Source organism: Mycteria americana, chromosome 3, assembly GCF_035582795.1.
Source record: "Mycteria americana isolate JAX WOST 10 ecotype Jacksonville Zoo and Gardens chromosome 3, USCA_MyAme_1.0, whole genome shotgun sequence".
In the NCBI taxonomy this organism is placed as follows: domain Eukaryota; kingdom Metazoa; phylum Chordata; class Aves; order Ciconiiformes; family Ciconiidae; genus Mycteria; species Mycteria americana.
Window position 1 is genome coordinate 10,484,932 of NC_134367.1, and position 27,477 is coordinate 10,512,408.

Here is a 27,477-nt window from a genome sequence, read left to right on the forward strand (position 1 = left end):
GACTGATTTTCAAACTTTCAGACCCCAAAACAGGAGCTGTATACAGAAGGAATTCAGTGCCCAATGTGAGAATCTGACCACATAATTTGATACTTAAAGCTGGAATCATGATATGATGTCACTCTAGTCCCTGGGACATCATCAAATGTGTAGGCAATGCCAATTAAGGGGTAGCATACTTATTTTCAGCACCATTCTTTCTGACTCTATAGTGGAGTTAACAAAAATAACATGATTTTACTAATAAAAATGTACTAATATTGGAAATAAGTTTTAACCAAAACTTCAGATTTGGAAACCCCTTGATTTTGGCAGAAGTCTGTATTAAGCAATGCATGGAAGTGTGTATCTATAGACAAGTGAGGAAATAACCATTCCACGTGCCAGATGTTCACAGTAGAACTCCTATTTACTATGTGAAAAAATAGGGACAAGTTAGTATTCTGAATAAATACACTTCTCATGCTGATTTATATTTCATCAAGGCCATATTCCATCAAAACTGATTTTCAGTTGCAAACATATAACTCTTACTAATGTGGATTTTAGGAGACACATTTCCTTCTTCAGCAATACAATAACAAAAAAAAGTCTCATCCTAGTTAGAAGACTGCTACTTTTTTTCTTTTTTAATCCAAACTGATAACTTCCATATACACAGTGTAAGCTGTTGAACTCATTCTGCTGAGAACAATTAGTTCATTTTTTATTATGGCCAGGTGCAGGGATGGATTTAGGAATACATACTTCACTGACCCACCACAGACCCACAACAGAAAGTACAGATGACAAAAATAGTCTTCCCTCTTTCCTCCCTTCCTCCTACTCCTTCCTTCCTTTGCTTTCTTCCTCCCTTCCTCCCTCCTTACCTCCATTTTCCCTCCTTCCTTCCCTTTTGCTTATTAATACTGTATTTTTACCATTATCAATTAGTGGCTTATCAAGTACAGAGGTATCTAGTATTGAAAAGTTGCATTCTTAACTGAATGAAAGGAGTGAAAGAGCACTCAGAAAGAAATAAAAGCTCATGTATAAGTTTGAATTATGCTATAGGGTTATAATGTCCTTAAAAAGATAATACAGTAGAACTGAAATAAGGTGACTTCAAACAGGGACTTCTGGAATAAAAGCAATATATGAAGAGCATAATATTTGTCACTGGAATTTTTCTGGACAGAAAAAGAGTAATAAGAAATTAACGAAGAACAGGAAAGAGGATACTTACCAGTAAACTGAAAAATTCATGAAGTCCAGATAAATGCTTTACTTAAAAAAAATACATTAAAAATGTTTTAAAAATACATAAAAAAGATTTGACAGCACATTTTAGATTAGTTGTACTGCAAAGAGGAAGTATGCAGTATTTTCCTACACCACAATGTTGCCCCAGATAAGTAAGGATATAAATATTTAATGTAATAATTAAACATATCCCAAATATCCGTCTTAAAAATATGAATTTTATTTCTGTCAGTTGTATGTTAATCTAGGCTGCTATACTGAGTTTAGAAAAGAACCCAGACAGAGGCTAAAAAGCCCTTTGTTCTCAGAGGACTTTTCTAAAAATCAAGAATTTTGGTTATCATCAGTAGAATTCTGCTGTTTGATCAGCAAAATACTCAGGTGTATGGGTGAGCTGAAGATATTTCAATAATACAATGCAAAGCCTCTTTAGGGATAAAAGGCAGGTTTTTTTCTCAAATCTCTGTGACTCTTGGCTTGTCCTAGAATTTAAAATCACAACCACTACAATAATGTTTCTAATTTTGAAAACATTTTTACCCTGGGAAGGAAACTGAACCCACTGCTCATTAAGGCTATATTTACGAAGGTGACCAGAAGGTGAAAAGCCTTTGATGTCAGTACCAATAAGCTGAATGACATGTCCCCTTCCTTTCTAACTTTTCAGAGCCTCAAGCCTAACAGGTGCAGTTCATCATCCAGTAATGAAACTTATAACCTGGTCCATATATAGATTAAAGTGCAGTCCCCACCTGACAGCCATATCTGCTATCACTCTTGTGGCTTCATACATTTTGTTATCATTTCTGGTAATGTCATGCAAAAAGTACTGACTCATTTGTTTTTTTCTTCCTTGTATAGCATCAGCGCCTTAGTAAAATGAAAAAAAAAAAAAATTTCTTTCTCCTCCTCAGATGAGACATTGGGTAAACCTAACTACTTCCTTAACTACCTTGTGGCCTTCAAGCAGCTAGTATGTCACAGGGGGCATCTTCTTCAGTATTAATTATCTAACATTAGGAGAAAGCTAGTAGTGAGGGTTTCCTACACTCTGTAAGGCAAGTTAGTCCGTTTGTGGTTCTATTCCCTATTGCTAATGTGAAGACAGATTTTTTTTCCCTAAGGAGAACAGTACTTTGAAAAGGCTCAGGAATGATGTAGTAAAATTCCATGTAATATTGTGTAGAAATGTGTGTTGCACAATACCAATCGGTTAAAACTATCAAATTGGTTGATCAGCTCAGACACTGAGTGAAGGCAACCTCTTTGACTTTGAGTGATTATTGAACAGTTCTCAAAGGCAGAAAGAAAAATTAACTGCTCAGAGTGGTGGAAAAATGAGCTCCCAAAACAACTGGAAAAGATTTAAACATTACTCCTCAGTGTATTTGTGAGCAGCAGAAGCCAGCAAAAAGAAAAACAGCAAGGCAGTAGTTCTATAAATGATAATTCTTACATTCAAGGCTTCCATTTAATTGCAGTGCAGAAGGCTAAGTATTTAACTGTAGTGTGCCTATTTGAGGAACATGGTATTCTGTAGAAAATTTACATGTGACAGATAAATATTTGAAAAGAAAGAATAAAAAAAGGAAAGAAACTGTTTCTATGTTGATGAACTCAATTTGTAAGTCTGGAAAACAAATTGAGTCTCTGAGAAGTGGCCAGATGCAGAGATGAGGAAGAGGGTCATAGAAAGCACAGTGGTGGTGTGAATTAATTTTGGGAAAGCAGTTGGAATTTTGCAGGCAGAGATGGCATCCTGTGTACATGAAAGCCTGTGGAGACAGCATGAGCTCTGGCAGTATGAAGATGATGGAGGGCTGAAACCATGGGAGACACGAAGCAAAAAGGTGCACAGATTTTCAAGTTGGAGTTCTCAAAAAACATGGTTCACTGAACCACTTATGTCATGACACTCCACTGGAATAAGATATTTTGGCAGGGCTGGCAATACTGGAACATTGCAACCTGGACAAAAAGGATGAAAAAAATGCCACTGTTTCAATGGAAGTTACTAGAACAGCAGCGTGTAATTTTTCTATAGGAAATCCCTGGATTGTCATTGTGAAAGTAAATGGGTTATTTCTTAGTCTTACCTTTTTCGCAGAAGCACTGAACATCTGTACCAGAAACAGTGTTATTATGACTAAAAGAGACAGTAGAAGATCAATCTTCCAGTGGTGACCTTAGAAGAGAGCATTTGAATGGAAAGTATGGATAAATAAGAAATTGGAAGAAGAGAAAAAAACGTGGAAAAAATGCTGGTTTAGAAATACATTGAGCACTTCACCATGTCACCTTGTTGGTGAGAGAGAATAAAGTAGAGGTTTGCAACATCTTTGTAGGAATCGCTCAGCAGAATTCAAAACTGAATTGAGAGATCCCAGCCTACCACAGTTCAAGAGTACATTTCTTTGCCTAGGGACAAAACAAAATGAAGGAACTGGGGAGGTTTAACACTTTGCAAGGAGAGTGTGAATAAAAGGTTCAACAGAATCAGTACAGTTTCATGTTCGTGCAAAAAGAAGATAGACCCTTTGCCCAGGAATATACTCAAAAGAACTAAATAAATATGTAAAAAGGAAACATTTTCCACTACCTACAAGGAGAGAAATTCTGGAGGAGATGGCTTATGCCAAATATTTTTCTACTCTTGATGCCTCAGCAGGCTTCTGGCAGTGGTTCTTAGACAAACAGAGTGTATGTTTATGCACCTCCAACACCTCCTTTGGGAGACACAGTTTCCTCCAATTGCTATTGGGTTATAGTTAGCACCATAGGTGTTTCGCCAGAAAATACAACCATTTTTCTCTGATGAGGGACATGCTAAGACCTAAACAGATGACACTGTGATCTGGGAAACACAGTAGAAGACTAAGACCAATGTTTCCAAGGAGCTCCCAAAGAACCAGAAGTGCTGGGCCTTGACCTGAATGAGTAATAACAGAAAAAATGTGAACACTGTGTAGTGGGTATATTTCTTAGAAAAGAAAAGAAGAAAGAAGGAAGAAAAAGGGGAGAAAGAAAGGTGAAAGGAAGGAAGGAAAGAAAGAAAAAGAGAAGGGAGAGAGGGATGGAAGGGAAGGTACACAAGGATTCTTTGGAATATAAGCAACTTAGTACCAAGCATAATTGCTTCCATAAACTGTCTGTATTGTTGTCTAGCAAAAGTCATCGACTGAAAATGAGATGCAAAACTTAATAAAGAATCTAAATTAGTTCATTGAAGAGGGCCTTATCCTGAGACAATGCAACAACAAGGACAAGATAAAAATTCTGGTGGATGTGTCCAGTGAAGGTGTTACCACGTCCCTCTCTTAACAGTACTGTCAAAACATTTGACCAGTCTCCAGTGATAGAAAAAGGAAATCTCGGTATCATCAAGCAGAATAAAAGACTATGGTCTATAATATATAATGTACTGTATCATATATAATATAATATAATATATACATAATATATACAATAACTAGAGAATATATAATTAAAGGTTAATGGATTTTTTTGTATTTATATTAGTATTAGCAAAGCCATTGTTAGCATTGCCAAAACAGGCACGGCAAAACCAGTTCCTCACTGGAAAAGACAAGTGTAGGAAGGAGGAGGTTCAGTTTCAGATGAGTGATTTGATGCAACTTCCTCTGTGCAGGTGTGGAAAAAAGTGCAGTGAAGTCTGAAGAAAAAATTTGATAAAATAAATTGTTCTTTCTGAACCAAATCTAGACTCTGAACGTCAGGAGAACTCCTACAACTAAGACTTTACAGAAAATAAAGTGTTAATGCACAGTATGGCTAAGAAAAATTTGAAGCCCAAATCCTATCAGTTTAAGAGGCTCAGTTAAAGTCTGAGTGTTAGATGGGTTTTCTGTTTAATGGTATTCATATGACAATCCCTAAATACAACAGAAGAAGTGTTACAAAGATGCACACATTTTTACTGAAAAGAAAGGGATCAGTGAACGTACCTCTACAGTACTGTGGAGGCCATCAAGACATGCCATATATACCATAAATATAGGACACCATAGCATGTGTTATGGAATAGGAGCGATTAAAAATGCTTTCCCCTGCTGACTTTCAGCTATATGCTGGCATTAATTTACTGTGCTCGATTTCCTTAGCTTTTCTAGATTCTACACGTGACTGTGACCATCAAATCCATTTTCATTATAAGTGATATACTCGTGTATGATGTGCCACGGCTTATGAGTGAGAGTTTAAGCAGTTTGAAAGTAAGCAATACCTGTACTCAGTCCTGAGCCCTGTTTCCTGCTACATGTATTATGTTTGCATTTAATCCATATCTGCAATACGTATATAGCTGAAGCTAGGACTTCGTACTCCCAGATATATGTCCCAACATGCACAGGAGTTGTTTAATTATTTACATGTTCAATTTTTTGGCTCTACAAACTTCAAATCATGGCTACATAGCAGTCCAGGTTCATCAGAAAGGCTGCTCCCAACCAGTATTACATGTAGCCTTATACATAGGACACTTATACATAGGATCAAACCTTCTCTCATGATGGCAAAGCAGGAAACTTGGTCATCGACTTCTCAAGCAAGTGCTGTAGTTCCAATGAAATGCAGCTGTTCCAGTCATTTAGAGTACAGTAATGCACCCAAATACATAACTTCATGTATTTGTGAGGAGGCAGTAGTCTGTTAATACTGCAGCTAGACTGAAGTCCGTGAAGGACAGAACATCAAATGATCATGCCTTCATCATTTGATTGGACTCCAGTGTACAAGGCCCAGAACATCCTGATCTAGTAAGATCTGGTTTGAGTGTGGGGTTGGACTAGATGACTTCTAGAGGTCCCTTCCAAACCAAGTTTGTTCTGCGATTCTACGATTGCTAAGGCTTCCATATCATGTCAGAGATTTTCCATATCCATAATAACCATGTACAAATTATCTCTCTGTACAAAATTAATTCAGTGTATTGGAAGTATTTTCACACTTCCTACATTTCAGAAGACCATTGATTCAGTCCATACACAGTATGTTTGATGAATACATGAAGTAGTGGACTTTGTGAGCACCCAGTCCGTGCATGTATGTGTGACACCTTCAGTTTATCAGTCGTTCTTTACATGTATGAACTGCACTTACTCTGTGTTCTACAAAAAATCTGTGCGTGTTCTAAGTTTTTCATTTTTAGGTAGTACCAATGTATGAATATGCAGAACATCCTAAACCAATGGCAAGATTTTTAGGAAAGAAGACATAATTGGCAAAATTCATTAAATGTATGACAGCTCCAGCTAGCTTATTTAATCAGCATTAATAAATACCCTGCATTTTCCTCAGTAAGCCATGAAACTACATTTCAGTAATGGTTAGTTACAAGATGCTGATGACATTTTTATGTCCTTTAGGGAATTTTCCCCTTACTAGGTTCTCCTAAGAAAAAAGATGTGAAATGTCCAGAAATAGTTCCTTTCTAAATATAATTTCATCATTGTTTTTTAATAATTTTTAATATTGGTATTTAAGTATTTTCAAGGGAATGGTGAACAAACTTAATGTTCTCTGGCAGTACCTAGTGCTTCAACAATGCTGCCTTACCATGGTGAGCACCAAGGTCCAAAATGTCCCTCTTTCCAAGTAATGTGGACTAAAGGAAAAAGAAATTCTTAAGGGAAAAGAAACATGCAACACAGCACTCACCTCAGATGGCTTGATCCAAAGACAGTTGGAGAACTTCCATTTAGGTGTTTGGTTATTAGATCAGGACCAAATCTGTGCAGATTAGAGACATACGGCATATGCCAAAGATTGGAGCTACTTGCAGTGTAGAACATCAGGGAGTAGCGTTTGATGTTTCTGTCATCCTTTCTCTTTTCAAATCTGCACTGATACCCTCTGCCTGTCTTTGTCATATAGAGTGCAAAAGATGCAAAGATGTAAGACCTGCGATACGGTGACTGGGCTTCAGAATGGTTCCATCTCCAAAGCCTTCATTTCACTTCCAAGAGATGCACTCAGAGGAGAGTGGGACTTAGCCAAAAGTAATTGAGAAGCACGAAGAATGAAATGAGATAATACGATTTAAAACGGATTTGGTCTGGAAGATAAACTGTGTTCTGAGGTCAAAGCCCACAATTTCACAGAAATAGCTGAAATAAGAACTTTATGGTGTCTAACTCCATGTGAATATTGACTTCTTCCAATGAGCTGAAAGCAGGGGGATTCCTTGATGATTGAATAGATAAAAGTAGTGTGTGGCATTTTGTGGCACCTGTTGTGAAAAAAATGCTGTCCCTTGACTAGGTAATACAGCAGTATAAACCGGTCACAGTGGAGTGGTGCACCTAAGTTACCTGCATGTTTATGGGATGAGTCATAACTTCTGTAATCTGTTTATGTCTGTGCAATATCATATTAATAGTCAGCCTCAGCTTGAGCCCAAATAACCACCTGAAGGCAGTGAGGAGACACAGGCAAAATAGGGAAATAGCTAACCAGTCTCTGAATGCTGGGCACTCCAGAGCTCTTATCTGCAGTGCTAAAGTGAACAACTAAATAGATTTGAAGTAATAGTCAAAACCTCTGGATGTTTGAATGCAGAAAGGGATCAAATGCTATGGGCAAAAATATGATATTTTTGTACAGTCTCTTTGGTAGAATCATACTACAAAGTAAAATCATTGTTACATATCACAACAGATATTGAGGCAGCTGTGGACACAAAAGTAAACAAAAACCTATGTTGCTTTTTGGAAGTAAAAAATAATAATCTATTGGTTGCTTTATTGTATCTGTGATTGGTATAAGCCAAGGAGAGAAACTGAAATGGAAAAATCTAAGAAGTGCTTTCTTCGTGATGCCTCCAATACTGATGAATCCACGAAAGAAATTTCTACAAGAAATCTCTCTGAAATGGCATGCTCTTACTAATGTCATCAGACAAAATCCTGATTACAAGGAAGATGTCTCCCTTATTGGAAAGTACGCCCCATCGTACATCAGTGCTTACCATTTGGTTGAACTGATGTTACGAGTACATAGTGCATCCTGGGAAGTGTAACCCAACTATGAAGTCCAAGAGAGAAAGGGTATGAAGAAATAAGAGACTTTAAAGATAACTACCATGATGCATGCTAACATGGTAACATTTCAAGGGAAAAGAAATTACCACTTAGCTAAGCCAAAATTTGATTTTTGATTCAACAAGCTAAGAGGACATATTTTGATTTGGGAATGTCAAAACATTTCCATTTGATCAGATATATGAAAATTAAATTTACTGAACAAAATGTTCTTAACTATTTCCATTGTAAATTCTTTTTACTGCAGTTAGCTTTGGTAGATATGAGTAAAGAAAGAATTCAAACTACTAGAATTTCTCATGACATAAACCCAGTCTTTTTTACCAACAGACATATTCATAAAAAGGTTGTTTGTTTGTTTGTATTTTAATCAGGTTTATCTTCTTCATAGGTTTATCTTCTTCATTCAGATAAATTTGATCATCTTATTTTCATATTTTTGCTATTATTCGCAAACAAAAGAAACTGAATCTAAAAATAAGGAAACAAAAGAATTATGCAGAGCTTACTTTCAACATGAACATGGCCTGATTTACCAGAATATTGCAAGTAAATGCAAAATTATTTTTAGAAATGTATATGACGAATTTTGGTACAACAAAGGGAAAAAATCTTAGAAATTTCATTCTGCTGCCTGTAAAGGGAAGATGTCGAAATTGCACAGTACTCTCATTTTGTCAAGTACTCATACCCTTAAGCCTCTCAACATCTGTACTGAAAGCATGCTGCAGTGATCATTTCTTCCAGCTGTAATTTATGCATTGCAATTGTCCCTATGTAGATGTGGGAAATTTATTTGAATACATTGTTAGAGTCTGTAGCTGAGGGATTTTGCTTTTAAAATTCTGTTAAAGAAAAAAACCAATGAACTGGAAGAGTGACTTATCTCCAGTATATGCTCAGTCCTCTGCCTTCAGGGACTCCCAGCAACCAAAGCAGAGCATTGTCTGGAGCGCAGTGAGGATCTGGGACTCTCACCTTTGGACCTTTGGCAATTTGCTCTGAGCTTTCTAAACCGTTTGCCTCAGCTGCTTGCTACAGACTATATAAATGGAGGTCCAAGTCAGAAGGCTCATTCTCCCTCGGAGGCAGTAGGGAAGGGGTAAAGAGGGGAGGGAAGGAAAAACAGAGGAAAATAAAGAGCAGCAAGAGGGTTCGGGGCTCACCATGGGCCCTGTGCAGCTCTTGCTGCTCTTGCTGCTGCTCAGCAGTGGTGTTCTCACACGTAAGTACTGCCTTTTATGTTAGTGCTTTTTGCTGCTTTATTTATGAACCCGTTAAAACAACAATAATGCAAAAATCAACAGCACAATGGCTTATAGAATTAGAGAGGGTAAGTGTGGCAAAGATATCATCTCTTCTCTTTGTTATACTGGGCAATCATAGGAGGATCCCAAAGTAGAAAAAGTCACAAATGTCACCTGGTGTCTTTTGATCAGATTTAATGTATTTTTCAACTTGTAAGGAATTCACATAATTTATTGTGGCCTAATTGTTATTCTGTAATGCTGTCTTTTTAAACCCCCATGGAGATACTGTAGCTTGGAGATACCATACAGACTTATCCCAGTTGTTGCTAGCCTATTTTGCGGCAAATGTGAAGACGGAGAGCAATAAAGCAAAATGTATTTGGCAGGCAATACTGACACTTGAAGTACAATTTTGTGTTAAGGGGACATAGTCATCAGTAGTAGTAGTAAAAGAAGTAGGCCAGTAGAGTTTTTTTTCCTAAGATCAGAAAAGACAGACTAGAGCAATATGGTGCTGTGGATGGTGAGCTAGCCTTGCTTCGCAAGAAGTGGCTTTTTAGAATATGACACTGTAGTGTTACTTAAGATTTCAGGAACCTTAAGGAGGGAAGTGAGTCTGTGGCCCATTTTGCAGGTCTGGTTTTATATGCAGATCGAATTAATCATAAATACGCCTTTGTTGAACTAATATTCTGTTGTTGACTGATGTTATACAATTTTAAAGGATGTACTTGTTTCTAATGGTTATAAATAATGCTATTACTGTTACTATTGTAATAGTAATAGTATTGCTTTTGCTATTGCTGTTACTGTAGCTAATGTTACACTCTATTTCTATAGAGTGCTCAACCTTAGAATTCCCAGAATGAAAACTTGGAAAGTGTGCCAAGAATATTGTGAAAAGTGCTGGCATTCATGTGTGATGTCCCAAAGAATGACATAGCATCAAATGAATGCAGCAGATTTACTATATTATATTATAATGTATTTTATTTTATTTTATTTTACTTTATTTTATTTTATTTTATTTTATTTTACTTTATTTTAAATAAAGTTATCTGGGACATACCTAAGACAGATTGGAACTAATGATTCTTCTTGACTTGAATAGGCTTTCAGTCAGTGTTCTTTTCCCCAGAGAATGAACTCTTAATATGCAGAAAAGATTTAACAGCAGAGAATTGTGGTATTAATCATCAAATCTGTCCTTTTTTAAATGTACAAAAAGCAAAATATAGCCATTCATCCATTATGCAGCATTTTTGTTTGCTCAAATAGACTAAAATTTTAGAGTAAACTGTTATATGGTACATTTCATCTGTCTACCTCTACATTTTGTGCTCACCATTTACAAACTTTCTATTTCACATAACATAGGGCTTTTAAAAATATATTATAATTTAATATCATTTAATTCAGTGACTTAAAGATCCTATTCTGAGGTCTTAGTTCACAATATCAAGGCAACTACTGTAACTCTGTTTAGATTTGACTCTGTACTGTCAATGTTAGTAGTAGCTTTGTTATTTACATCAGTGTGCCAAACTACATCAAAAGTTGGTATGAATTAAAAAGGTCTTACAATGAAAATGTAGTATTTCCATTTATATTTCCATAGCCCTTGTTTTATAGCTGTAAACTGTTTTTCCAGCTTTTAATTCTTGTTTTTATTCTTTACAGAAGAAGAAACGCCTGAAAATGGAAATCCAGGATGTTCAAGTAACTGATTTCTTGCATCTGTTTTTGTTATCTTATGTCGCTATATTAACTGAATGCATCTTTCAAAGCTTGACATTTCCTATTCCATAAATCTCTTCCTCTGAAATAACTGAAACAAAAGTGATGGCAATATTCTGAAGTCTTTATTGCTGTTTATTTTAGGTATTTAATTATCTATAAGGCTTGGCTTAAAGAATTTCAAAAGTTTCCTAACATCAGAGAAGCTGAGATTGAGTTTCTAAACTTTTAAAAAGCTCCCATTAAGAAACTACTTTCCATTGTTTTGTTGATTTCTTAATTGTCAGGTGCAAATTCCTTAATCTAGAAATCCCTGTTTATCAGATGTGAAGCTTTAGCAGTGAAGTTATGTCCATTATACTTTACAGTGGGCTGAATCCCACTTCTCATTTATCCTTCACAGTGGCTGCTAAACCCACAGAATTGCACTTGGATATCTAACTAAATACCTGTAGAATAAACCATCAACTCTGTCAGCAAGGACAGCAATTTCTTTAAACAAGTCAAGACTCAGGAAATGCTGACTTTATGCCCTATCTTATAATGAACTCTGACTGGCCCTGACTGCTTGGTTAGATACATAATGTTCCACCATAGGGTCAAAGTACTGAATGAGTCATTTTGTTCTTTGTCCTTTCAGATCTTCAGGGTTTTTTTTTTCCCTTGTTGGATGCTTTAGCACCATCTCCAGGCAACTGGGTTTATTTCAGCTGCCTGAACCAACTCAAAGACTTCTGGGCTTCATTGCCAATTTCTTGTGTATTTTTGATACACTAAATTATTTGGCATTTGCGTTTCTAATCTTATCATATCCCTATTTCTTTTCCATTTATTTCTATTTAAAAGCAGGAAATGAAGCAATAATTAGCCTTTTGGCTTTAGCATAGTAGGTACTGGTGTTGCAAAAATTTCTGAGAATGTACAGTTCAGCAAAGTTATACTCCAGGATAGCCAAAAATCACAGGGATAATGTTGAATTTTTCTATAGCAGTTGATTTTAAGGTTAATTAGATAATTTAATTCAGTTTTCAAATGTTTGTAAGATGCTGATTACTGTATGATAGCTAGTATTAAGTATATTAATTCTGTTTAGCAATTACATGAAAGTAATCTCAGTTAAAACACTATTAACATATGTAAGGCTTATAAAAGTGATAGTCCAAGGAGGAAATACGACATTTATAGTACTATTCTGTTCTCCTCCCTAAGTATGCAATTCTGTGACATAAAGGGCAAGATAACATTGCCATTGGCCTCTGACATGACAAATATTTTATAAAAGAGGAAGAGTAAGCTACATCCATGGCAGGTATAGGCAGGCAAAATCATACAGATTTGATGGTGAGCGTGTGGGTTTACAACGTGATGACTTCACCTTTTTTTTTCTATAAAAGTAGATCAGGATTCTAATATGTTCAGACAGTCACAAATAACCACAGAGGAGCAATTTAGGAAATTGCTTTTCACTCAGCATCACAACAGCGTCACAATCCCAGTGAGCTGCTCAGTCTAAACAGAGGGAACAGTAACTTCTGGTTCAGATAGACCTAAATTGCTCTAACACAGTCACTTAAAATGCCTGATCATCATATGTTTAGTTTAAAATGATGCCTGCAGTTATAATGGGAGTGAATTGTAATTGAGAACATTGTTTGGCCTACGTTATGCATTCCAGACACCAAAAGAAGATCTTATATCCCTATATTTGACACTAAGACAATATATTTTTTTCTTTCTATCTCTTACCACATTCATTCCTGCTTGTAGAATTTAAAATTACAGATTAATTGCCTCTGAAAGGAACAGGGACAGATTAAACACAGGTGAAATTCATCCCTTTGAGGAAGCCCATTAGGTTTTGGAGCTTCCTTTGATAAAAAGAGAAACACCTCTGCAAATACTTCCTCTTGCCTTATTCTTGCTCATAGCTTAGTGCTTTTGCCTTGTTCTGGATGCTCTTCATGTAACTAAAGTTTATCTCCATTAAAAAGAGTCTACTCTAGTAAAATTTGCTGATCTAATAAGTGAATTAGAGCAGATCATGTTTCAGGAGAGTCTGGGGCAGAAAGATATTCTGTAAATTCAGGTGAAGTGGTATTGAGGAATGCTAGGTTTGGTGTTCTGTCCCTTTCTGTGTTTATTTGCTTTCAGTCTCAGTCATGTCACTTAGATAAAGCAGCTCCTTGCATTTGAATTATGATGGAAAAATCTGAGCTGAAGTGAATAATTTTATTACCAATTTGAAAACTACCATTTGATTGGTTTAATTTATAAGCAATAGAGTAATTTTTAAAACAGTTCCACATCTTAAGTTTTCTTCCACTTTTGTCATTAAGTTTAATGGGGCATGATTTGAAGGCCAGATGGCGTCATATTGTCAGATCTCATCAAACAGAGCAGTAGACCTCAAAATTTATGCTTCCCCCACAAGTTTTTTCTTATGCATCAGAAAGTATCCAGCTGATATGAAGGCATTACTTCTTTGTCTGAAAGCTATTCTTTAAAAGGAAATAGTGGGACGGTCCTCATGCTGCCTTTATATGTAGCATTCCTTTTAGTTACATAACACTAAGCGTGTATTGTAAGGATCTACATATGCCTATCCTACCCAAGTCATAAAAGCACTCTTGTTTTCCCAATTGCAGAAGATGCAACCAGATTTAAACACCTCAGAAAATATGTTTACTTATATGAAGCAGAAACATCAAATGGGATCACGGGAACAGCAGATTCTCGAAGCGGTTCAAAGATCACTTGCAAGGTAGGGAAAGAGGAGTAAATATGACTGATTGGGACTGTATATACTGAATAACATGGGAGCTGGCAGCTGGGGAGCATCCTTCAATGTTTTTCTAAATAAGATCATTCTTTTGAAAGGCTCATGTTGAGAGTCGTGAAAACTAAGTCCTCCCTGTCCTAGACAGAAGGCCCTGAGGATGGCAGAAGTCCTTCATACCGCTGTGTCTGTGCATTTCAATCCTGATCCGGCTGTACTTTTACATGAGAGAGGGGGAAGACCTGGTAGTTCAGTTTTCCTTAGCTCCCAGGCTCAGTCTACCAATGGCCATTAAACAATTCTAGAAGTTGAACTAAAACAGCTCATTGATGCCATGAAGACCACTTGATAGCCTCTTGATAGTAACAGTCAAGCCAGGATCAGAGCTGTAGGACTAAAAGGTCCCTTAGGCCATTAAACTACCCAATGTCCCTACATCTTGCCCAAAACTTTCCCATCACATTTTTTTCTGAAATGGAGTATATGGGGAAAATATTTTTTATTTAACGCACACTGTTCTGACAGAGTCTAAAGATTGGTCAGTGTAATCAAGTTATCAGTACTGTCAATCAATCAATCAATCAGTACTCAAGTTTTCATAAAGTTCTTCTAGTACCATAAATTTTCAGAACCTAAGTTGCTTGTTTACCATGTATATAGTAGACTCCATGCCATTAGCCAAACAAATACCTGCTTTCATATCTTCTCCCTCAGGTTACCTTAAGCTATTTAGAGTACTTTGGAATCTTTCCCAACAGCTGCTAGCAGGGTGATTCTGGCACTTTACAAAACCCAAGAAATACCATATTTTCAAAACTGTAACTGGATGATCCTGGAAACATGATAATGAAAAAAGGATAAACACATCATATTTGTGTTTTCAGGTTGAACTGGAGGTACCACAGCTGTGCCACTTCATCCTGAGGACAATGCATTGTTCCCTGAGGGAGACATTTGGTGTTGACACTGAGGGAAGGGCCATGCTGAAAAAGTCAAAGAACTCCGAGGACTTTGCAAATGCCATGTCCAAGTAAGCAATATCAATTATCATCAATGCTTGTAGCCTTGATGTAGAAGAGGCTGCAATGTTACAGTCCACCCTGACTATGTTTTTCCAGGCATAGAACACATTTCATGATAACCTGGCAGATTTATAAGCTGATTCCACAGCAAAACTCTCCCTGATATAATTTAGGGCTAACTTGGCACAGTTCTCAATTGCTAGTAGGGAAGGGTTTTTCCATCCAGAATTTTCACCTGAAATGTTTTTGTCATTTGTATCATCTACATCAGGAAACTGTTGAGTAGTCCCCTAAAAGATTATTGCAAGTGCAATGTTCCTTCTTGTAAGCAAATTCTCAAATGGCTGTGTGCAGCCATTTTAAGATAATTTTCCTTTGCTGACATGGTACAAAGACTGTGCAATAGAAAGGCATTTCAGACTGAAGTCCAGATTTCCTATCACGATCTTTAATGACCTGTGCAACTTATCTTTTCCTTACTTATCTGCTTTCGTAACTTAATGCTACTACTCCCTCCACCCAACTAGTCTTTAGTGCTTGTCAGTGCACGTTTTACTCGTGCACCTTCATGCTTGTTTCAGTGCCTCAGTATCCACTCCATCTTGTTTCACAAGCCATATATCTCAAAACAACTTGAGACAGTGTTAAAATATATTTTTCAGAAAACAAGCAAGGTCTTACTTAAAGACTGCAACTAGTAGAGAATCCTTCCCATCATTTTGTAGCCTATTGTAGTAGTTAATAATTACCTCATTCTAAAAATTTACTTATCTTCTCTCTGAATTTGTGCAATTCCAACTTCCAGCCATTGCTCTTGATACTTGCTTGTCCTCATAGTCTGGTGATATCAGAATGTCCTTAGTTAGAATTTTGCTGCTTTAATAATAATACTCTCTAATAGTAACAACAGTGAATAGTAAATGATGATAGACCAAGATAAACTTGATGCTTTATGATGTTTATTTATCCCAGCAGTTTATTGATAACATGTTCTTCACTGGGTGGCTTTAATGTGATTTCATACTAATGTTGGGGTTTTTTGGGCAGGCATGAGCTAAAATTCAGCATTCAGGATGGAACAAAGGTCAAGCTGTATCCAGAGAAGGATGAACCTCTGAATGTACTGAATCTCAAGAGAGGGATCATCTCAGCTCTACTTGTGCCAACAGAAACAGTAGAAAATGTAAAAACAATTTCAATGGTAGGTGTTTTGAAAGCATTCACTTTATTTCCTTAACAAATGGAAGAAACCTCACCTAGTAGAGTTACTCCTGAACATCATTTTCAAAAGACCTGGAAATTCAGATGAGAAAGGGTGCCTTTCGGCTAGATCAGAAAATCTCTGAGAGCATGAACAAAGACACTGATTTCTTTCTTCTTTGCAGGATACTGTATATGGAAAGTGTGACAGTGAAGTTGAATTCAAATCTAGAAAAGGAAATGTTGCAGAAGATATTTCAATTAACAGGGACCTGAAAGCCTGTGACAACTTCAGTCCCATCAGAGATTATGTCAGCCCTATTGCCATTGTAAAGGGACTAGTAAGTATACCATTAAAAATTATATGATATAACATTCTTCACTACGTCACTTAAAATGATAAACAGCTACTACAACAACTAAATTTTGTATTTATCTTCTAAAAGCTTAAATAGGTTTTCTGCACCCTCGCATTAGATCAGACTGTGGTTTTGTTGGCAGTCAGTAGAGAAAAACAGATACAGAGAAAGAGTGTAATTACCTTCTTTCATGTTCTTTTCATTATTTTTTAAAGGAGAGCTTTTCATAGGCAGAGTTAGTACTTGATTGATTACACGATAACCTGTCAGATCATATCCAAATTTTTAGTTTTGTGGGTCAACATTTTAAACTTTCCAATTTCATGTAAAACATGTAGTCCACCAAAACCCTGATGTGTATATGATGTGCAGGAGGAGAGGGCTCTGAATGTCCCAAAGTAAATGATTTGACATCCTGTTCAGGCTACTTGTTAATCCACAATGTTCAAATGTAGTTGCTTGCATGAATATCGGCAGATTTCTTCCTGGTATCATGGCATCTGTGCGTTTGAGTGTTTTCCCTCAAAAAAAAAAAAAAAAAAGGATTTCATATCATGCTAAAAACACATTTTATAATTTCTGCCACCTTTACAGCTTGTTGTAGAAATCTTTAAAATTTGTATAATAAGAGTGAAATTAAAAAGAGCATCAGCTGTTACAAGGGGCCTGAACTACTTTAAAAATTACAAACTGGTTTCTATGAAGGAGCCCTTTGTTGTAGGCAGCAGGGGATCAATCATGAAGTAACTACTAAGCCAAACACCTCAGTAAGGCCTGAGGGAAAATTTCAGTGGGATTTTTGCCTGTGAAGAGACTTAAGACTAAAGATTGATACTGGCGCAATTTTGTCTTTGTGGGAGAATGGTTCCAGTTATGCACCTTTGTTTCCAATATGCTGTAGCTGTTAATATTACAGTAAAACTGTGGCAGCCTTTAAAACTATGTTTGTTTTCTATACTATTCGGTAAAGTGACTGCCAAACTATTTATTTAACAGAACATCCCGTTATCTACTCTTCTGAGGAGCACTCAATTCTGTCATTACAATATTGATGCAAAGAAAAGGCATATAAGAGATGCTGTCTGCAGTGAAAAACACCTGTTTCTGCCTTCCTCATACAAGTAAGTTGCTCACTATTTATGTTTACCCTTTATTTATAAATATTCACTTTTAAATGGTGATGTATCACATTCTGCCCTGACTTCATCCCCAAATATGCATTTTGTTCTCAAGAAGGCAGGAGGCATAGCAAGACCCCTCAAACGTACTTAGACTCAACTAAAGCACTGAATTTTTCTTTGTTTACTAGAAATCGCTATGGTGTGATGACAGAGGTCAACCAGACACTGAAGCTTGAAGATACCCCAAAGATCAATAACAGAAATTTTGATGGAGGTATAGCTGCAGTTTTCAATAATACAAATACAGGGACAAAATATAAATACAGGTTAAATACAGGGACAACTTTTTTTTAAACAGTGAATTAATTAAAGATGCAGTTGAGGGGACCAAAACAATTCATAATTTTTAATGAAATTTGATCAATTTAGTCAGGAAAAAAGTTGGGGTCTAAAATGGGAAAACCTGAAAAGTTTAAAAACAAGGTCATTTTAAATAACCTTTGTCTTTTCATTTTAATTTTGAAATTATTCTTTATAATTAAAAAATTATAATTTGCTTGGAAAATAATTTTAATCTTATTGGAAATTAGTTTAATGCACCCTTTTTAGCTCCCCATACTTTCTTATGCAACTTTTAGCTTCAGCTGCCAAATGTAAACAGTCCATGGTTACTATATACTTGGTTCTGAAACACACTTTTTTGATATGCAGTTGTTATTCCTAGTCATAACATGTTTCTCCTAAGATATGTTTATTAAAAGTTGAAAAATCAAACTATCCTAATATAAAAGGTGTTAAGGACTCATCTTCATGAAAATTTAAAAGAATTTATGCAAATAGGTATTATTCAACTTTTGGGAGAATTACATTTAAATTCCACTCCATTATTTTTAGAAACTGTTTAGCTGTTAAACTTCAACAGTTATCACATAAAATAATCTACGGCATTTATATTTATACTGAATGCATGACAGAAGATAAAAATGAACATAGGTCCTTGCTAAAGACATAAAGAATGCAATTTTTTAAATTGCTAGATGAACTGGAAGAGAAGGGACTTGCACTGGAAAGTACAGATGCCAAATTTCCCAGGCAAGGGGATGCTGTTCTGAAGATCCTTCAGGAACTGCAGAAACTTACAGCCTCCCAGCAGAACCAGCAGAGAGCAAGACTCTTTTACAAATTTGTTTCTGGACTTAGAAGTTTACAAAACACCACTCTTGGCTCTCTTGTACCAAAGATGATGGAAACTTCAAGGTATGTTATAACAGTTCATTGTGCAAGTACACCACATGTCAATGCCATAGCAAATCCATTCTAAAGTTGATCATTTGATGCAAGTGGTTTTAAATCAGAGGTTAATTAGATGTAAAGAGTGTCTTTCAGAAAGATAAGTATCATCAAAATTATCTGTGTATTTTGTGTATTATCTGTGTATTGTGGATTTCACATTTTTCCATCAGAAATGCTCGGTTGTTAATTGGAACTTGAACATTAAATGTATGAGAACAGTATAAGAATTCAAATAGATCTGAAAGTTGTAGCCTTCTATGAAGAACTAGTATAGTTTTGATCATTCCCCAATCAAATATTCCAAACTTATTGGAGAAGCTGGACTATAAATTAGAGTATAACACAGCCCAGTACAGGGTTTTTCTCCCCACCACCATCCCAAGCGTGTATGCCAGATGCAATCCTGTGGATATGTTATTATAGCCAAATATGTTTAATGCAGTTTTGCTCAAGGACAATGACTGTAATTACAAACTCCCAAGTCTGACTTATAGCAAAGAACACAATTTTGAAAATGAGATTTTTGGAGACATGGAAGGGCACAATTCTTTGGTCTGGCCCTGCCCTCCCCTCCCCACTCTTACCCTTCTGTCCTGGCTGGACTTGAATCAATTTACACATACTTTATGTCCTCAGTCTGCAGAGGGACTAGACCCTCAGTCTGGTTTAATATATTATATTATAATACTTGGAGGAAAGTCTCTTGTGGAGAAAAAAAAGATATGTCTGTGTCATATTATTGTTAATACTGTCTTGTTGTTCATAGCTAATCATGTTATTAGTATAACTTGTAAAACTAAGAAACTTCTTTTTGATAAGCAATTGTGTGATTTGCTTCCAGTCACGCATAAGGAGATGTCATTTATATTAAAACACCTTAATAAACCTGTCAAATGTTTATTTCAAACATGCAACATGCAGTGATAACTGCAAACAGGGAATTAATTAATCAAAGTCATCTCTTTTCCTTTCAGTTCCATCACAGTTCAGGCCCTGACTCAGTGTGGGACTCCAGAGTGCTACAGTGCAGTCCTTCAAATACTGAGAACTGGAAACGTGAATCCACTTGTGGTAGACCTGGTCACATATACCCTGGGACTATTGCCTTCTCCAAGTCCAAAAAGAATACGGGAAATTCTTAACATGGCCCAGTATCAGCCAAGTAGAGCTTCTTTTTACGGCTTGAGTCATTCTGTTACTAAGTGAGTAATCATAGCATGTAATTGTACAAAATAACCTCAAGAAAACATTACAATGCTTAGAGTAAACCCTAAGAGGATTTTTTGTTATTCTCATGAATTTGCTCTTTGGGAATAAAAAATAAATAGACATTTCCCATTTTCTCCTTTTGTTTCTAATGTGTTTATTTCTTTAGGTTCTACAATGAGAAGATGATTGTGACAGAGGAAATAACAGATGTTGCAGACTTCATGGTATCACTGCTTGGCATTGATTGTTCTGGGGAAGATGAACTCACATACCTCACACTTCGGGTATTTTTATTTCCCTCTTCCCTTATGCAGGCTATTATTTTAAATTGTAGCTCATATATTACTCTACTTCTCTTGGTGGAGAAAAAATGTTTATCATCTTTCTGTTTTTCATCACTGACAGGCTATTGGAAACATGGGTGCAGTAATGGAGAAAGCTAAACCCAACCTGAAATCTTTTCTTAAGACGTGTATCAGAAATGAAGCTGCATCACTTTCAGTTCAGAAAGCAGCCATCCAGGCATTCAGGAAAATGACTGTTACTGAAGAGGTAAATTGGGTCACAAGAACCAGCATAAACTGTCTTCAGATCACTTTGTTCACAGAAGTTATTGAATATGCAAAAACATTCCCATTATTTCATAGTTTTGCTATCTCACTTTTAGCTTCTCCAGCATTTTTAGAACTCCTTTAGTTAGTTCAGTTTCCATACACATCTGAGAAGTTCTGCAGACTTCTGACTTACTGGGTGTTACTCCTTTGAGATGCAGTTGCTTTGTATAGATGGTCTCAGTTTAAATGGGAAGTTTGGATCTGTTCCTGTTGGAGTGACTTAAATGGAGTTCTACTTATTTAAAGGTGGTTTTAACTAAAAAATTACTCCAGATTTAAATGGATTTAACTAAGAAAAAATCAGGTCCCTATTTTATACGGGCATTTTGTTGTCATTGTTATTAATAGCACTGGTTAGATTTATGTTTACATTACAGTGACATTAAAGCACCTGCTACATGAATGGATGTCATTATACAGAGCACTTCAGCTTAGTATAGTGAAACAGTTTCAATATCAACAAGTTTCTACTCTAAGAGACATGCTCTTGTTTCCGGACAAGGCTTAACGAGTCTGGGAGCCTGGAAACACCTGGAGCTCACATCCTCAGATTCAGTTTAATTTAAAGCATTTAATTTTTTTTACTATTATTTATTTTCAAACTATGTTTTTAATTTTCCTGCAGCAGATTTTGATCACCTTCTTTTCCTAAATTGAATGATCTTTTTTCCAAAGTTTGAGAATTTGTCTGCAGACCAGAACACTTCTGATTCCCAACAATCAAAACTCAGTATTCTAAACAAAAAAGTAACCTGCCAGATACAGGATAATAAAATCAGTTTTAATAAAACCATAATTTCTATGACATTTTCTATCAAAAGAAATGTTATCAAAATAGCTTCAATGAAACATTTTTGGTCAGTTATAGAAATAAGGTATAGAAATAGTTATGTGGTCCTGAAAAAATTACGTCCTGGAAATTATTTCACCCTGTATGTTCCCAAAAGAGTTTAGCAATATCATCTACTAGCCAGCTCATCAGTGCAAACCTTTCTCTATTTATATAGGACCGTTCAGCACTTCTGAAAGCATTCCAAGAAGGGGATGCACCTACAGACAAACGTCTAGCAGCCTATCTCATACTGATGAAAAATCCTTCCCCAAGTGATCTCACAAAGATTTTGAGAGTCCTCGCAAAGGAGAAGAACGAGCAAGTGAAAAGCTTTATTGCCTCACACATTGCCAACATCCTAGACTCTGAAGAAGTAGGCATTGAAGAGTAAGTAAAATTTAGTTATATACTGGTCTCCTAGGAAGAACAAAATTCTAACCATAATTGCAGTGGTAGTTATTTAGCAGTGTATTTTTTGCTTGGTTTTTTGTTTGCTTGTTTGTTTTCTTTGTTTGAACAAATCTATGAGTAAATCTATGGCTTTGTCAGAGCAGTGCCAGCTTATAGTCTTTCCCTTAAGTCTTATTTTTACTGTTAATATGTGCAGAGAGCTAGCCATTTACAATCACCTCAGCTGTATGAATGTCTGCAAGTGACACAAGAAATCCCTCAACTAAGACTAAATGAGGTTTTGGAATTTATACTAATCATATTTGCATTGCTATCCTCTTTCCTAGTCTAAAAAGCCGAGTTGAAGAAGCTCTGAAAGGAAGCCAGGTTCCAACAGCCAAAGATTTCAGAAAATTCTCACAAAATTATCAGATTTCCAAAAGAGTTTCTGTACCTGGAGTTGATCCCATCTCTGCCAAAGTAGAGGGAAATGTGGTATTTGATCCAAACAGCTATGTTCCTAAAGAGACTATGCTAAAAACCACTCTGAACGTGTATGGATTTGGCCCAAGCGATATCTTTGAGGTATCAAAAACTTTTGCTAGTATTCAGCTGTTTTCCTTCTCATTTCTGTTTTCTTATAACAACTTTCTCTGAATAATGTATTGTTTTTACAAGCTTTGGGAGAAATCTAAAGATCACTGTGCTTACAAGGGGACTTTCATTTGATCTCAATGGGCTTTAGAACAAGCCATCCGTTATGTGATGTCACTTGCCACTGACTGGATGGACGACCCTGTTGGAGTTACTAAAGGCCTCAGCTAGGGTAAAATGAACCCATCTGTAACAAATTGACTTCATGCTAATGAATCATTACTGGCACGCTGAAGTACTCATAGTAGATTTTAAGTGAGATACAGCCTATGTGTAAGTTTTTTGTTGGACCTCACCACAGAGGTAAAATTAATTGTTAAGACCTAGTATTTTGTATCTTCCCTTAAGAATCATAGACTTGTAGGATACACTTTAAATGCATTGTTTGTCCCCCAGAAAGTCTGTTTGTTCTAAAGCTCCCAAGAAGTGGAGAAACTGGCTCAATTATTGCATTGTCCTGTTCATTTCAGCTTGGCTTGGATGGAAAGGGGTTTGAACCAACACTGGAAGCTTTGTTTGGAGAGAAGGGATTTTTCCCAGACACTGCAAGCAAGGCCTTGTACTGGGTTGATGGCAGAGTGCCAGAGCAGGTTTCCAAGGCGCTTTTTGACTATTTTGGTTACTCCCAGGATGGCAAGCAGGATCAGGTACTGCTTGAAAACATTCTCTGCGCAGCACGGCATTCCTATCTTTACACAATAATTACAGCACTTCCCTCTTTATTGTATATGAGCCTTCTCCTCTTCTGGTAAGCTAAAATAGAAATCCTTAATGCTATTTAACAGTCTTTTTTTCTTAATTGTATGTGGGAGGGGCCTTTGGAGACAAATCTCTAAGAAGTGTACATGCAGATTAGCTGACATTCACTAAGTAACTGTTCTAGATATATTATCTTACAGATTTCTCATAAATCTGTTCTACTACTTTCTGACTGAATTTTCAGGATGTCATGAAAGGAATAATACTTAACCTTGAAAAACTGATAAAAGAATTGAGCAACAAGGAAGCTCCTGAAGGAAGAGCATATCTGAGAATCCTGGGAGAAGAACTTGGGTACATGAAACTCAATGATTTCAAATTGCTGGGAAACATGATTTTAAAGAGTGTTAAAACTCTTCAGACTATTCCCGAAATGGTATGTTTCTGATGCACCAATGTGTATTATTAATTTTTTTTTTCTACAAGATTTTTTTAAGATTGAGGTTGTGTTTATCTGTTATGTAAAGAATGGGCATTTGATACCAGCATGAAAGTAAAATTATTTAAAATAAAATATCCACGTTTAGTCTGAAGGACTCTGAGAAATCCATGAAGACTCCTCAATAACCAAGTGGAGTCCTCCTGGAAGATGGGTGAGAGGAAGGAAAAAGGAAAGGTTCAGATCTTATTGTATGATTGAGATATCTACTGGAACAATGCCCAAAATCTTAGTGTTGGCCATTATGTTATATTACTAAATTTCTGATTATAAAAATGTATATTAATATTAAGCAATAATTCATCATGTTAAAAAGAAAAGAAGATGTAGTACAGTTTAGGAATATTTGGCAAAACCCTTCTTTCATTGAAGTAAAAGAAAGCTTTGCCATTGACTTTGGGGAAGTCAGAATGTTAAATGTTAACTAAACCAGTTCACATTGGTACATCTATGTCAAGGTAGATGATCTGTGTGTATCAAGGCAGGTGATAAAATCTAGTATTTGTTTAAAGCTGAGATTTTGATAAACAGTCTTTAGTACATTTATTGAAGCAAGGAATCTGCAGAAATTAGATTCTGTACTCTATATGAAATTAATTTTTGGATTATACAGTTACAATCATTCCATGATAAATTTTTAAAGTACAAAGTGTTCGTATTCCAAAGTGTAGATTTGTTAGTGTTCATTTCCTTGTTTGATTCACAGATTGCACAAGCCATCTCAAAAGGTGTTGACAGGGATTTATTTGTCCACTACATGTTCATGGACAATGAGTTTGAGCTCCCAACTGGAGCAGGTTTGCAACTGAAGTTTGCCTTGTCTGGAATAGCAACACCTGGGGCCAAAGTAGCTGTGAAGCTTCACCAAAAAAGCGTAAGTCTCAACAGCTGTCTATATTTTGTCTCCTCCTAATAATCTACAGTCTCATTTAGGGATAAAACTGTAACACCAGAAGAATGTTAAAGACTACAAAATACTCTTGAAATGAAAAAAACAACTTACTTATTAGAGGTCTCCAGTTAATTTGTGGATGACATTTACATTAAAGTAAGAAGTAATACATATAATAAATTAAGTATGAGACCTAATAAAATTTATGAATTTCAAGTATTTTAATCACCCTTTCAAAAATAATCCTTTTAAACTCTGTTTATTTCTCTCTCCCTGCTCGTACAAAAGCTACAGCATGTGAATTTGCTGTTCAAACCAAACAGTTAATAAAAAATTCTGATGTGGCCAATTCAAAGTGAAAATTTTGATTTTCAGTTAAAACAAATATTTAAAATTAAGTTAAATGAAACATTTTTTGATCTGAAAGGAAACATTTTAAAATCATAACAATTAAAGAGCATGTGACACAAAATTAATTATCTGGTTAAAAAAATCAATTAAATATTTCCTCTTTTTTTACAGTTTTAATAGCTATTTTGCTGTAATTTAGTAAATATTTTATATAAATTTCTCAATAGTTTCAGTTCATCTAAACTTTTAATTTTCCACCATATACACGATTTAAGTAAAAATAAAAAAATAAGTCCTCAAATTTAGTACTGGTTGCCTTCTAGTTACCTTTGGAATCTTTTCCAGAATTTTGTATTCTGTCTCTTCTTTCTGTAATGGCCAAACCAAAAGCTTGAAAATAAGCTGTTTTCTGTTGAAAGAAATTCAAATCTTGGATCCATTTCTTTTTTTGTCAAATAGGTTGCTCATTTTTTTTTTAAATTGCCCCTTTTTTTTTTTTTTTTTACAATGGAAAACTGGCTCTTGTCTTCAGATTTAAAAGTACATGCAAGTAGTTCCATGTACAAAATCTGAAGCATGAGTATTTTTACATTAAAGTAGGTAAGGTTCCTTGGTGTTATCCTCTGTATTTGTTACGTTGCAGTTACCACTTATGTGGTCCCTCTGCTTATGTGACTTGGGAATCAAATTTTTGGAATAGAAAAATCAATTATATAAAACTTACCTCTAGATTATCAAGAATATGATTTTTTTTTATAAAACCAGTAAGAAGTGTATTGGGCAAATAAATACACCATTTTGTTTTTATCAAATAGATGCAAGCAGAACTCATTGCTAAACCTTCAGTAGCAATTGAGTTTGTAACACACCTTGGAATAAACATGCCTGAATTTGCTAGAAGTGGCATTGAGATGAATTCTAATATATTCCATGAGTCTGGAATTGAAGCACATGTTAGTATGAAAGCTGGACAGCTGAAATTCAGCATTCCTGCTCCGAAGACTCCAACAAAGCTCCTCAGTATCAGGTAATGATAACTGAATGAGAACTTTCAAGGCTATGCTCTCTTCCCTTCTCTTCTTGGTTTTTATTGTGATGGAATTGGGACGCTAGGGCAGGCATGGAGAAATTTTCAGTTCAGAAAATTCCCAGACATTGTAAAACCAGGATAACTTTTTTTGTAAGGTAAGCAAATAGCCCAGATAAGTGGCGACTAGGAGTCATGGCTTACAGATTCTTTAATTTGTCACTATTTTCTGAACTTTTCAAGAGGACTCTTACCATTTCTATTATTTTGTTTTCTTTCACATAAAAATATTATAATAGCAATGCCTATTTTTAGATTTAATTTAAATGAACTACTTACATTAATTTTAGAGAGAGTAAATGGCTCAATACATAGAATTATAATTATCAATAATAATACTTATAATGATAAAGCACTTGATCATTTAACCACTAAATGTTACTTCATTAAGCCCCTACCTTAATAAGTGATTTTTATTCAGAAGATAACCTTGTTAATAGGACACTGTCTGAACATCTGTCCTGGGAATAAATGGCTCACTTTTCTGTTCCAGCAATACACTGCATTTGGTGTCTCCAGCCAAAACTGAAGAGATTCCACCTCTGATCGAGAACCGAGAAACCTGGACTTCTTGCAAGCCTTTCATTGCTGGTCTAAATTTCTGCACCAAATTATTGTACTCTAATGCCAGTGCCACAGAGGCAGCTCCATATTATCCCTTGACTGGAGAATCCAGGTAAGTCATATCAGCTTTAACTATGATTATTTTGTGTTAACTAACCTTCCCTCTTAGGGCTTAGTATCTACAGCACCCTCTCACATAAAGCTTACCTTTAGAAATCTTTAAAAACAAACTAGTAGGAGCAGCACAGAAAGAGAGCTATTGAGAACTGTATGATTTCCTCTGTGGTCATGGACAAAATAGTTATTTACAACGCATTTGTTTACTCCTTCTTTAGATTTGAAGTTGAAATAGTGTCCACAGGTGAAGTGAAGCAATACTCTGCAAGTGCAAACTATGACCTGCAGAGAGAGGGAAATGACCTGATAGACACCTTAAAGTTTGCTGTCCAGGCAGAAGGTAAGAGTCTGAAAAACCATTATGGTTTAGCTCAGTTTTGAACTGTGTCATTTAATGGGAAAAAGATTTGCATGAATAAATCATAATAGAATTCTTTACAGTATGAAACAGAATACCATTTCTACACCCAAACAGGCCAACACTTCAACTCGCATTTCATTTTATGTATGC

General features: G+C 35.8%; 1 protein-coding gene across 1 annotated transcript in view; it reads left to right on the forward strand.

The window, feature by feature from the left end:
• The first annotated feature begins 9,467 nt into the window (after window positions 1–9,467).
• Window positions 9,468–27,477, forward strand: part of APOB (apolipoprotein B) — a 36,995-nt gene continuing 18,985 nt past the window's right edge. Inside the window, exons 1-20 of the mRNA XM_075497254.1 lie at window positions 9,468–9,525; window positions 11,231–11,269; window positions 13,933–14,048; window positions 14,948–15,093; window positions 16,133–16,286; window positions 16,471–16,626; window positions 17,641–17,765; window positions 17,954–18,039; window positions 18,803–19,022; window positions 20,033–20,260; window positions 20,434–20,551; window positions 20,673–20,819; window positions 21,889–22,100; window positions 22,451–22,688; window positions 23,228–23,404; window positions 23,701–23,892; window positions 24,662–24,829; window positions 26,014–26,225; window positions 26,779–26,961; window positions 27,185–27,306. Of these exons, the coding sequence (XP_075353369.1) occupies window positions 9,468–9,525; window positions 11,231–11,269; window positions 13,933–14,048; window positions 14,948–15,093; window positions 16,133–16,286; window positions 16,471–16,626; window positions 17,641–17,765; window positions 17,954–18,039; window positions 18,803–19,022; window positions 20,033–20,260; window positions 20,434–20,551; window positions 20,673–20,819; window positions 21,889–22,100; window positions 22,451–22,688; window positions 23,228–23,404; window positions 23,701–23,892; window positions 24,662–24,829; window positions 26,014–26,225; window positions 26,779–26,961; window positions 27,185–27,306 (3,097 nt within the window). The remainder of the gene's footprint in view (window positions 9,526–11,230; window positions 11,270–13,932; window positions 14,049–14,947; window positions 15,094–16,132; window positions 16,287–16,470; window positions 16,627–17,640; window positions 17,766–17,953; window positions 18,040–18,802; window positions 19,023–20,032; window positions 20,261–20,433; window positions 20,552–20,672; window positions 20,820–21,888; window positions 22,101–22,450; window positions 22,689–23,227; window positions 23,405–23,700; window positions 23,893–24,661; window positions 24,830–26,013; window positions 26,226–26,778; window positions 26,962–27,184; window positions 27,307–27,477) is intronic.